This window comes from Panicum virgatum, chromosome 5K, assembly GCF_016808335.1.
Source record: "Panicum virgatum strain AP13 chromosome 5K, P.virgatum_v5, whole genome shotgun sequence".
NCBI classification, from domain to species: domain Eukaryota; kingdom Viridiplantae; phylum Streptophyta; class Magnoliopsida; order Poales; family Poaceae; genus Panicum; species Panicum virgatum.
The window spans coordinates 47,560,983-47,573,516 of record NC_053140.1 but is presented as its reverse complement, the minus strand read 5'-3'; the positions used below and the strand labels follow the sequence as shown (position 1 = coordinate 47,573,516).

Sequence of the window (12,534 nt, the reverse complement as noted above, 5' to 3'; positions counted from 1 at the left end):
CGGTTAAACCGACGTCTAGAAAAATCTATATGCCGGTCAAACGATCAAAAACTGCATGCTGGAAACATGCACCGGTTAAACCAATGCTTATGTAGAGCTATAACACCGGTACAAAAAGTGAACAACAGAAAACCCTAACGCAGGAAAAATCCACTCACCGGTTGAACCGACGCCAATGAGCACAAGCGTCGGTTTAACCGGTGCTCTGAAGAACTCTGTTCAGAAATATTTTTCAGCCCCCGTTCTTCCAAGAACTCGATGATCGTGTGGCCAAATCAAGTCCAAATCTCACCAAAATTTGCAGGCATGATCACAAGGGACTTGTGAACACATCCACGGAAGGAATCGATGAATTACTCCATGGTTTAGGAGAAATCGACGAAATCCTAAGCAAGATTGGGGTTTTCTCTAGAAACGCGAAAAGCACAAGAACTCCGATCCTAAAGAGCTCGTGATTCCTAGAAGTTTTGCACTAGGCAAGAGGGATTAGAATCACGTCAAAGAGCTCAAAGAACCACACCAATCTCGTGCTTCATGATCAAACAAACAAAATCAAAAATCATCACAAACAAAGGCACAAAATCAAAAATCATCACAAACAAAGGCATGAAACGTATGAGATTGAACACAAATTCAAAGCCCGGAGGGCACAAAGAGGGAAGGGCCTCCTTTCCCACGCAATCTCAATACAAGAGTCTCACAAATCCATCCCTCTAATCTACCCCTAGAGAAGAGAAGGGAGGAGGAAGAGAGGAGAGGGAGGAGGCGCCTGGCAGGGAGGGTGGCGTGCTGTCCAGGCAAAAGGAGAGAAAATAAAGGAGAAGGGGTGAGGGGGTTTTTAACCCCAACAACTCTCAACCCAAAAGACTAAACTACCCCTAGACTCAATTACACACTAGAAAGCCCGTAGGGGCAAAACCGGAAAAAGATACAATGACTCATCCGACGGTCGAGGTTCTTTCTTCGAGTCGAAGTCTTCTCCGCGATGCCGCCGTGTGGATGAAGATCCGGTTCGCGGTTTTGGGGGGGTCCACGAAACTCGGGTAGATGGTCGGTTTTGAGAAAACCGCCAAAACTCCACGCGTGGGAAGATTCCCGCCTCCACGCCGTGGCCCTAGACGCCGTTCCCGCCTCGGCCTTCTGACGGCCCTAGACGCCGCCCGACGCCCGTCACCTCCTCGCCCGCAGCGAGGCCCTAAACGTCGTCGACGCCCGTCGCCTCCGTCAGTCCCGAGACCGACGCCCGTGCCTCCACGACTTGGCGTCTTCTACCGCCGTCCGCCTGCTTGGTTTTGTGGCGCAAACCAAGAAACCTGCCTTCCGTCGTCGCTTGCGCCCTCGATCCAGGAGTGGACGCCACAGCTACCACCCGGCATGAGCTCCGGTCCCGGCTGCCCTTCACCGCCGTCCACCGCACGGTCCATCGGCCACAGCACCTCCACGGCAGCTCTCCGTCGACACTTTACGCTCGTGTACCTGCAATCCGAAGACCAAGCGCACGATCACACCGCACGGTTGACAATTCACTCATCACAAGGAGGATATAGTACTCAACATTCCTCAATATAATTTTCCTGGACCGGACAGTTAAAAATCCACCATCCAAATAGGTCAATAAAAGCCTGGTATTTTATCTTTCACTAGTTTTTTAAAAAACTTTTGTTTGTTTTCTATAATCCCTAATATTACTTTGTGTTCTTATATCGTGTCTTGTACAAAAGCCAAAACACTTTGAAAACACATCCTTCCAGTGAAATCCATCAACATGCAGGCAACCGTTACTCACCAGAACGTCGCTCCTGCCCAATAAAAAAGAAGCCTGTGTTTAGGAGCCTGGTCAAAGGTAGAGAAACAGTAAATTTGATTAACTTAGTCAGACAAATCATAACATCTCTCTTATCCTTCGGAACCGTTTTCTTTCCTTGTGTATGTGCTTCCGTATTGGAGTCCGTACGAAGCAGGGATCGCACATACGGTTCCCAAGGAACCGCGAACCGCGATTCCTCGCCGGATTATACTTGTCTAATTTATTTCCTTTGATTAAGTGGAACGATTTGGGTGGACCACGCTAATTTGCGGTCGCCTGTAAGCAACGCTTCTTACAGTCGATCTCGGACACCCCGCTCCCCACACAATAAATCTAAAAAAATTATGCACCAAATAAGAAAACTTTTAGAAGCAAATTTTTTGGAAAAAGAAATTGAAATAAAGATTGGAAAAAAAAATGTTCCTGGACAAAAAGTTTACAAGAAAAAGTTATGAACGGAAATTTTAAAACAAAACGTTGTAGGCAAAAAGTTTGCAGAAAAAAGTGAGAATAAAGTAAGAAAAAAATTTGAAGATCAGAAACAAAGTTTTTAAAAGAAAAATGATGAACAAAAAGTTGGCACAAATTTTTTTCTGAAAGAACAATATTGGGAGCAAAAGTTATCCTCGTATAACGAAAAATTCAAAAAAAAATATTGGCGCAGCGCGCTGCCACCCACCGTCGCTCCTGCGAGGGGCTGCTAATAGTTTGTAATTCAGACTAAATTCAAAACGTACCATTTTCTTTAATCACATCAACTCAAACCGCCTTGGACCAACCCATCGCATGCCAAAACCAAACTGAACCGAGCTGCCTGCCAACTGTGGCGAGCTTTCTATCGTGGAAGCTCAAAACATCATTAAATGAATCAGCAACCACCAGCACACGCACTAAACCATGGTCTGCAATCGTATGCACCAAACCCAACCAAATCATATAGCTACTACCCCAAACTAGACCAGCCCATTAGACCTTCCAATCTGTTCTCACCTAAACCATGTAGGCCCAAATAACAAAATCGAACTACAAAACCCGGTTTTAGAGCAGGGCAATGATACAGCTCGCTGGTCGGCGGATAAACTCTAGCGTGGCTTTCAATAAATACAGCACCAGCTTTGCAACAGCTTTACAATAACGCAAACAACTACAAATAATATGAAGGGAGCGCAATAGCAGAGCAGCGAATGGGAGCGCAGCACGCGCGTATTCACCCGCTTCAAGCCTCGCGAGACGCTCGCTCCACACTTTGTCTCTTTTTCTTCCTTCACCGGTAATGATTTAGCCGGCTTACAGCCAGCCGTAATACTTGCTCTTACACCAAACCATTACCAAATTGACGGTGGCGCTCCAGGTGGCGCCCTCCCACGGGCTCCATCTTCCACCACTCCGCCGAGATCCGTTTTCCTGCCTGCGAACTCACCTTCTCGCCATACTCTCGCGTGGTAGAAAAAAAAAAGGAGGGAGGAAAGAGGAAGGGAAAGGAAAAGGGAGGAAAGGTGAAGGAGGCGCCGCCTAAATGCTGGGCCAGTGGGACCGGCCCACTTGTGCTCCACCCCAACAACAGTCGACGTGAGTTGAGTTCCATCTGGACAAGTGTAGAATTAGCATTGGGGATTTGGGTGGATTTCTAACTGAACGGATGCTAAGGCCAGTCTCAGTCCTAGGATTATAAGAGTATCATGACATTAAATTTACTAACATGTACTAATAGTATGAGGAGAGAAAAAAGATAAATGTTATAAAATATGAGAGGAGTGTCATGGTGATGACCCTTCACTGGCACAATTTTTAAAATTTTAATTTAGATAACTATATCGATGATATTTTCACTGGAACTGGTGTAAACGGTTTGCTCTTCAGTCGGTCTGAGTGCAGTGGGTGGGAACTAACTACTCCCTTTCACTCCCATGCCGCCAAACAAATCCACCATCGCACGACTCAAGACACGAGACAAATACGCAAACCGTCACCAAACGTTCCAGCGTCTTCCAACGACCACCTCTCTCACACACGCACGCGCAACTCGAGAAGCTAGGCCGTTCGGCGATGGACAAGACCGTCGTTCTGTACCCGGGTCTCGGCGGCGTCGGCCACCTCACGCCGATGATCCAGCTGGCCCAGCTGTTCGTCCAGCACGGAAGCCGCAGCGCTTCTCCGCCGCGGTCGCCCGCGCCGCCGCCGCCAACCCGTCCGTCACCTTCCACGTGCTGCCGCCGCCGCCGCCCTGCCCGGGCGAAGAGGAAGCCCCGCCGCGCGACATGTTCGACCGCCACCGCCTCATGGACGCGCCGCTCCGCGACTTCCTCCGCTCGCTCCCGGCGGTCCGCGAGCTCGTGCTCGACATGTTCTGCGCCGCGTCGCTGGACGTCGCCGCCGAGCTCGGCATACCTGCCTACTTCTTCTTCGCCTCCAGCGCCAGTATCCTTGCAATCTACCTCAACCTCCCCAGCGTGGTCGCCAACATGGGCAGGAGCTTCGCGGAGCTCGGAGACTCGCCGTTCAGCCTCCCCGGCGCCCCTCCATTTAGAGCTGCGGATCTCCCAAAAATTGTGCTCGACGACGACGACGCCACCCGGGCCTTTCTTCGCCTGCTCGAGAGGATGCCAGAGTCCAATGGGATTCTTGTTAACACGTACGAGTCGCTGGAAGCGCGCGCAGTGCACGCCCTCAGGGACGGGGCGTGCGTCCCCGGCCGCCCGACACCACCGGTCTACTGTGTCGGGCCGTTGGTCACGGGGGGCGGGGACGACAAGCACGAGTGCCTCGAGTGGCTGGACGCGCAGCCGGACAGCAGCGTCGTGTTCCTCTCCTTCGGGAGCAGGGGCACGCTCCCCAAGAAGCAGCTCCAGGAGATCGCCGTCGGCCTGGAGAAGTCGGGGCAGAGGTTCCTCTGGGTCGTGCGGAGCCCGCGCAGCGACGAGCGGAAATTTGGCGACCCGCTCCCTGACGCCGAGCCCGACCTCGACGCGCTCCTCCCCGAAGGATTCCTGGAAAGGACGAAGCGCCAGGGGCTCGTCGTCAGGTCATGGGCGCCGCAGGTGGAGGTGCTCCGCCACAGGGCGACAGGTGCGTTCGTGACCCACTGCGGGTGGAACTCGACGCTGGAAGGGATCACGGCGGGGCTGCCGCTGCTGTGCTGGCCGTTGTACGCGGAGCAGAGGTTGAACAGGGTGCTCATCGTGGAAGAGATGGAGCTCGGAGTGGCGCTGAGGGGCTACGACGAGGAGGTGGTGAAGGCAGAGGAGGTGGAGGCCAAGGTCAGGTGGGTGATGGAGTCCGAGGGAGGAAGGGCCCTCCGGGAGCGCGCCACGGCAGAGAAGTGCAGAGCGGTCGAAGCTTTGAACGAAGGAGGCTCATCTCATGCTGCTTTTGTTGAATTCCTGAATAGTTTGTAGAACTTGATACACGTTATGGTAGTAACGCATATGATTTTGTTTGCTTGGCCTATCCTTAGGCAAAAAATGAAACTAGTACAAATTCACCCCGTTCGGCAGGCTGGAGCTGGAGGCTGGAGCTGGAGTTGTGTGAGAGAAAAACACTGTTGCCTGGCTGGTGGCTGGAGGCTGGAGGCTGGAGCTGGAGTTGTGTGAGAGGAAAATACTGTAGAGGCTGGAGGCTGTCCACCAGCCGAACGGGGTGATTGTGTGAATGTTAATTATCGATATTTGAATTCTGCACATGTTTATCTGTTCGAACTTTAGGAACGGTTCGAATAGTATTGTTATGTAGAGAGTCCAATTGTGATAGAAAGCTATCAGCTCAACAGTGATAAGGTGCGGACATCATGTACGCCGCGGCACTATTTATTGGTTAGATACTCATCGTGGGACCCAGCCGTCATTGGCAGAACTACACCTACGAGATTCTCTGTGGCTGTAACTTCGAGCTATTCGGAGAAGCAGACCGTTTGGTCAGGGTCGACCTACACACGTGCACAAATTAGCCTCCATAGAGGATCAGATGGACCCCCTGGGTTGACATAACCAGCGACGTTGCAGGGCTTAGGCGGCCCAAGAGCTGACTGGCCCAGAAGGAGAGTGGATTTGGTGCCGCTCCGTGAATCTGGAAGGCCATGATTCAGGAAGCAGCCGAGATTGGTGAACACCTATATCTTTTTTATACCCCTAAAAAAACCTATATCTTTTTTATTAACAAAACGTGCGCAAATCCTACTGTGTAATCTTAAAAAATATGTATCTTTTTTACTAGAAAACATTTCAACATCGTATATTTACTTGTGGATAGATAAAATAAAAGTAACGAGAACAGATGGTACGAGATTTTTTTGAGAAAAGCTACAAGCCCAGGGAGTCGTGTTGCTCTTCCAATCCCCAATGGTGGCAATGGACCTTGTGGATGCACATACACATTAATATCCTTTTGGCGTCAATTCTCTTTTGTGAATTATGAAATTATTCTAGATGATGCAACGTATTAGTGCACATAAGACTTTAACATTTTTCGGTGCATGATGGCACACACATTTTTATGCCTAAGAAACATTCCAACTATTAATGTTAGGCTAACATTTATATTTCCAACCTTTTGTTTCATGTGTGGTTTACATTCCAACAATTAATTTTACAGACATCCAAAACTACATGAATTAGCGAACTTTAAAGAAGAAAATCTAATCAAAAAAAGAACATGTACTCAGAAGGCTTTGTTTCCCAAGCTACAATGCAAAAATTTACTATAAATAATCATGCTCTCAGTCAAGTGCTCAACCTAGTTTTCAATCAGCATTGTTGATTGTACACTCATGGATCAGCATTCGGCTACTTATTTATGAGTTGAGGTGGTTGGATTTATTCCAAGAGTCCAGAATACCGTTTTAAAGATAATTTGGTTTATTGATCCGTTCAAAAATAGTTAAACTCTTTTACTGTTTGGGCTAACTTTTAGTAACTCCTTTTATTTTTTACATATCATATTAGATTTGCTCTGATTCATATTTATCCACCTTTGATCAAGTTTATAGAAAAATAGCAATATTTATTCTACCAACTATATGCACTATCAAAATATATTTATAATAAATTCAATAAAACAAATTTGATATTATATATTATTATATTATTATATAAATTAAAGTTGGATAAATTTGAGTTGGGGTGGCGGAATGCAGGAAGGGGGGAGGGAGGGGTTGGCAGGGGCCATGACCCCCCTCAACAAAAAGAAAACTATTGCATAATATATATAATTTCTTAATAAAATTGGATCAAATTTCTATTAAAAATTAATGTAAAACTAAAAGAAAATCTGATTTTTCTTTGGCAGAATAGTTTATTTTGTCTCTAAACTTTTTAGTCGAGGGTTAAGTTCATCCCTAAACATACAAAATAACTATGTTTTAGTCCTCAATCTTTTTTCATGCAGTCCAATTTAGTCCTTCATTCTATGTGTCTCGCCACATTAGCATGCCATGCCAGCATAGTGTCCATATTTTTTAGCAACAATATATATTGGTTTGCACATACTTAAAGATATACACAACAAAACTTTAACTTGTGTGTACATGAATTTTTTTCACAAAAGGAACCTTTTGTGTGTGTATAATAAATATATTCGGATCAACTCACTTCTTTAAAAGCTATACATTATTTTAATTTCATCAAGATGAAACTTTTATAATGATCAAATTTATATAAATGTTACTTTTTTCTATGAACCATAGCTGACTAGATGTGACAAGGTGTGCCAACATGGCATGTCACGTAGGATGAAGGATTAAATTGAGCCGGATGGAGAAGTTTGAAGACTAAAATGGTTGTTTTGAAAGTTTAGGGATGAAGTTGAGTTTCAGCTAAAAATTTGAGGATGAAATTGAATATTCCATATCTTTGTCTGGTCCCCTTTAGTTTTTTTTTCCTCCAGTTCCGCCACTAGGACAAACCTTTTACAACACGTAAAAAAGGAACATAGGCCCTGTTTGGATACTCTAACTTGGTTAGAAGTTAGAATTAATTTCTAGCTTTAGACTAACCCTGAACTAACTCTAACCAAAGTAGTATTTGGATGCAAGGGTTAGAGTTAGATTAAAGGCACTTTTTCAATTATTTGCCTCCTTTAAACCTTCTTTGCAGTCGGATCTGTTGTGGCTAGTTTTTGTGGTGGCTGACTCGGGGGCCGCGACGCTTGTAGGCCAGTTCTCGGAGGAGCGCGCCGCTTGGACAGCTTTGCTCGGAGGAGTAGCACTTGGACGGGCGGACGACCAACACGGGACGAACGCTTGGAGCCGGCGCGACGTGGGGGGCTCGCCGTCGCCCGCCGTGGCGAGGAGGCGCCCGATGACCGCCTGGCGGCCGCGCGGAGGGGCGGCGAGGGGGGAGGGTAGGGCGGCGCTCAGAAGGAGGGGCAGAGAGGGGGGCGGAGGCCGCCACGCCCCTAGATTGGGATCAGGCTCGGAGGGGGCGTCGCTGTAGGCCTCCGCCGGCGGCTCGGCGACAGCGAGCACCACCACCTGCCGCCCGCGGCGCCCCGGCTACAAGGGCTGCCTCATCCGGGGAGGAGGGACTGCGAGGGTGGCGCGGCGAGGGGCGAACGGACTGGAGGGGACGCTAGGAGGGGCGTCGAGGGGGGGGGGGGGGCGCTGGCGGCGCGAACAGAGGAGGGCTGCCGCAGAATGATCTGAAGAGAGGAGAGAAAGAGGGGAAAATGTGGGGCCCACTCCAATCTAACTCAAATAAGCACCCCTTGGATGGGATAGTTTTTTAGGGTGGGTTAGATGCATCTAACCCAATCCAAACGACCATGTTTGGATACTTTTGGGTTAGATGACCCAATCTAACCCAATCTAACTCTAACCCATGGATCCAAACAGGGCCATAGATTACCGAGCAACAATTAATGGCAGCTTTGGCTTCTTGCATTGGATTATTCTGTTTTGGCGGTTGGCTGGAAGAGAACTGCCGTATTGTGTAGCTCCATCAGCTTCAGTCCACCCGCTAGTAGAGACGTCCGCTGCTCACACTTGCAGCACAGCCACAGGTGGTGCACGCTGCCCAGATCTCGTATCGATCCGATCCATCTCCGACTCTCCTTCCCATCCTCTCCACCACCACACAAGCAGCACAGCCACGCACGGCGCCACCAGCAGGTACCAGCCATTTCCACGTCTCTGTGTGTGACTGATGTTCACGGGGCGCTGCCGCCGAGCAACGCCGCGGCCTCGGCAACCATACACGGCTCTCTCGTCCATGACTTCACCCTAGAGCTAGAGGCCACTAGTTCATCACTACCCAGCCAATGAGCCAAGCATCGCCACCCAGACTTGACTCCCAATGGATGCACAGCTTGGATCGGTTTTATAGGCCATGGTCTGCGTCGTCGTGTCGATTCTAGAACCAAATAGCTAGACGCCATAACATTTTCGATCCAGAGCTAGCTCTCGACTTGTCGAGCTCGTACGCCCGAGTACCGGCACCAAGGGGGCTCTGAATTCTGACCGAGCCGTACGTCGAGAGATGGTGAAGAGGAGCGTGGTTCTGTACCCGGGCCTCGGCGTCGGCCACCTGACGCCGATGGTCGAGCTGGCCAAGGCGTTCCTCCACCACGGCGCCGCCGTCACCGTCGCGCTCGTCGAGCCGCCCACCAAGTCCCCCGACTTCTCCGCGGCGGTCGCCCGCGCCGCGGCCTCCAACCCGTCCGTCACCTTCCACGTCCTGCCGCCGCCGCCGCCTGCCCCGGCTGGCCCTTCCGGCTCCGGCGGCGGCACGTCACCAGCGCACCACGTCGTCGTCATGCTCTACCACCTCAAGGCCATGGTCGCGCCGCTCCGCGACTTCCTCCGCTCGCTGCCCGCCGTCGACGCGCTCGTCCTCGACATGTTCTGCGGCGACGCCCTCGACGTCGCCGCCGAGCTCAAGCTGCCCGTCTTCTACTTCTACGCCTCGGGCGCCGGCGACCTGGCCGTCTTCCTCAACGTGGGTCGCACGTCCACGAGCACGGCTTTCGCGGAGCTCGGCGACTCCCTCGTCTCGTTCCCCGGCGCGCCTCCGTTCAAAGCTTCGGATTTGCCCAAAGAGTTCTCGGAGGGCAGCCCTGGAGCGAAGCCCATCCTCGGCGCGCTCCACCGGCTGCCGGAGGCCGACGGGATCCTCGTCAACACCTTCGAGTCGCTGGAGGCGCGGGCGGTGCGCGCTCTGAGGGAGGGTCTGTGTGTTCCCGACCGTTCCACGCCGCCGGTCTACTGCATTGGGCCGTTGGTGTCGGGAAGCGGAGAGAAGGAGCACGAGTGCCTCCGGTGGCTGGACAAGCAGCCAGAGAGCAGCGTCGTGTTCCTCTCCTTCGGGAGCTTGGGCACGTTCCCCAAGAAGCAGCTCGAGGAGATCGCCATTGGATTGGAGAAGTCAGGGCAGAGGTTTCTATGGGTGGTGCGGAGCCCGCGAGACCTCGAGGACATGTCAAGCCAGCCACTCCCGGAGCCGGACCTCGACGCCCTTCTTCCGGAGGGATTCTTGGGGAGGACCAAGGACACTGGGCTCGTGCTCAAGTCTTGGGCGCCACAGGGGGATGTGCTACGTCACAGAGCCACCGGTGCGTTCGTTACACACTGCGGATGGAACTCGACACTGGAAGGCATCACAGCGGGGCTGCCCTTGCTGTGCTGGCCGTTGTATGCAGAGCAAAGAATGAACAAGGTGTTCATCGTGGAGGTGATGAAGCTTGGGGTGGAGATGAAGGGCTACGACGAGGAGTTGGTGAAGGCGGAGGAGGTGGAGACGAAGGTCAGGTGGGTGATGGAGTCTCAAGGTGGGCAAGCGCTCAGAGATAGGGTGGCAGAGGTGAAAGGTAGAGCGATCGAAGCAATCGAAGAAGAGGGCTCATCTCATGCTGCTTTTGTTGAATTCTTGAAGGATCTCGATACCATGAACTTGCCTTAGCATTAGCACACAACGCACTTAATTATTCAAAGGTTTCGAGTCCCACGTACGTAGGCATCGTTAATAATTCTTGCTTTTGAGTACTCAAGTGGTCAACATGACTGTGCATTTTCTACTCATGTTGATATTAAATATATTTTGAGCTTCTTTATGTGCTTCGCCGTTGTTCCAAGAACATCAATTCTTCGTATTCTTCTGCTTAGTTATGATAATATAAGGAATGGTAATGGTGTGCCACAAGAAAATGGAATTGCCTCAGCGGGAAGGAAAACCGCCAAGATAATTGTACTTAGCAACAAACTGCCAAGGAAAATCTGCTAAGAGTAGAGATCTAATGAAACTCAACTTGCTTGGTAGTCGACTACCAAGAATTATTTCCTTGACTGTTTGACCGCCAAGGTATTAAAAATGTGCTAAGAAAATATATATAGATTTCTTTGATGGTTCTATATATCCCACAAACTTAAATTGTTTTCTTGGCATCCAGTAACAGCCAAGGCAATATATATTCTTGGTAGCCAGTAACTGCCAAGGCAATAGATATTTTTGGCAGCCAGTAACAGATAAGGCAATAGATATTCTTGGCAACCACGAATAGCCAAGGAAACAGATTTAAACTTGGCGATTGCACCGCCATTGTAATTCTAACTTCCTTGGCAGCATCTGCCGCCAACTAAATTTTAATTCCCTAGCCCAATTGCACCGTCAAGTTAATTATAATTTTGTTGGCAGCAGTGTACTGCCAAGTTAATTATAATTTCTTTGGCAATGTGTACGGCCAATGTAATTCACTTTCAAGAAGAAGGGTTATTAGCCAAGAAAATGTAGATCAAAATATTGATTGGGCAGCCACCATACAAAAGCAGTATATAGACCATATATCCAACATTCATGTGTTCAATACAATAAGTCCATCTTGCATATGTAAGGCAAACATGTCATCATCACATGCATCATGCTTAAATTTAATCAACTTAGATGGCAATATTGTCTCATGCCATATACCGATACGCCTACATGCATGTCATGTCCCAAAAGTACCACTCAGATTAGCAAAAGCTCAGCTACACATCATATACTCCATCCGTTCCAAATTATAAGACATTCCAACAATCTTGGAGAGTCAAAAATTTTATATTTGACCAAATTTATATAATAGAATAATAACATTTATTATATAAACTAAGTACCATTAGATTTTTTATTAGTTATATTTTCATAGTACATCAATTTGATATCATAAATCTTTATATTTCTCTCTATAATTTTGGTCAAACTTAAGATTGCTTTGACTCTCCAAGATTCTTGGGATGTCTTATAATTTGGAACGGAGGGAGTATATGTTAGCCTCTGCCAAAAATATACCGAAAGAAGTCAGCATACATCTAGGACATCCAACCCGTCGTTGTCAGTTCCGCGATGTACCGGATGAGAGAGAGAGGCCCAAAACATTGGATCGGAGGTGCTAGACTAGCACCACCTGGTACCTGTGGCAATTTTGGACACCAAGAGCATAGATTATTTTATTCATTTTAGCTGAAGCAGTTGGGTCACGGGATGGGGAAAAGTACAGAAGAAGAAGAAGAGATATTTCTATCTGAGTAAAATTCATGGCGGGTCCCTAAACTTGCGCATTTGTGACATCGCGGTTCCCGTACTTCCAAAACTACATTTCTGAGTCCCCAATCTTGGGTCGGCTATCATCCACATCCAAACGGCCACAAACCCGACCCGTTCGCTGACGTGGCGCCTCCACGCTGGCGGCGACGTGGCAGTGGGCACGGCTAAAAAATGCGGGGCCCCCTTTCCGCTCGCCCTCTCCCCATTCGTCGCCGACCCAAC

At 49.2% G+C, this 12,534-nt stretch overlaps 1 protein-coding gene and 1 pseudogene across 1 annotated transcript; both read left to right on the top strand.

Moving 5' to 3' along the window:
• The first annotated feature begins 3,753 nt into the window (after positions 1-3,753).
• LOC120707952 lies at positions 3,754-5,479 on the top strand (annotated as a pseudogene).
• A 3,421-nt stretch (positions 5,480-8,900) lies between these two features.
• LOC120707948 (anthocyanidin 5,3-O-glucosyltransferase-like) lies at positions 8,901-10,847 on the top strand. The gene has a single exon (XM_039993010.1). The coding sequence runs from the start codon at positions 9,274-9,276 to the stop codon at positions 10,690-10,692; it is 1,419 nt and encodes a 472-aa protein (XP_039848944.1). The 5' UTR covers positions 8,901-9,273; the 3' UTR covers positions 10,693-10,847.
• The last annotated feature ends 1,687 nt before the right edge of the window (positions 10,848-12,534 follow it).

Bases quoted from the DNA above. Each gene is read 5' to 3' on its own strand.
- LOC120707948 (XM_039993010.1), top strand. From the start codon at position 9,274: ATGGTGAAGAGGAGCGTGGTTCTGTACCCGGGCCTCGGCGTCGGCCAC.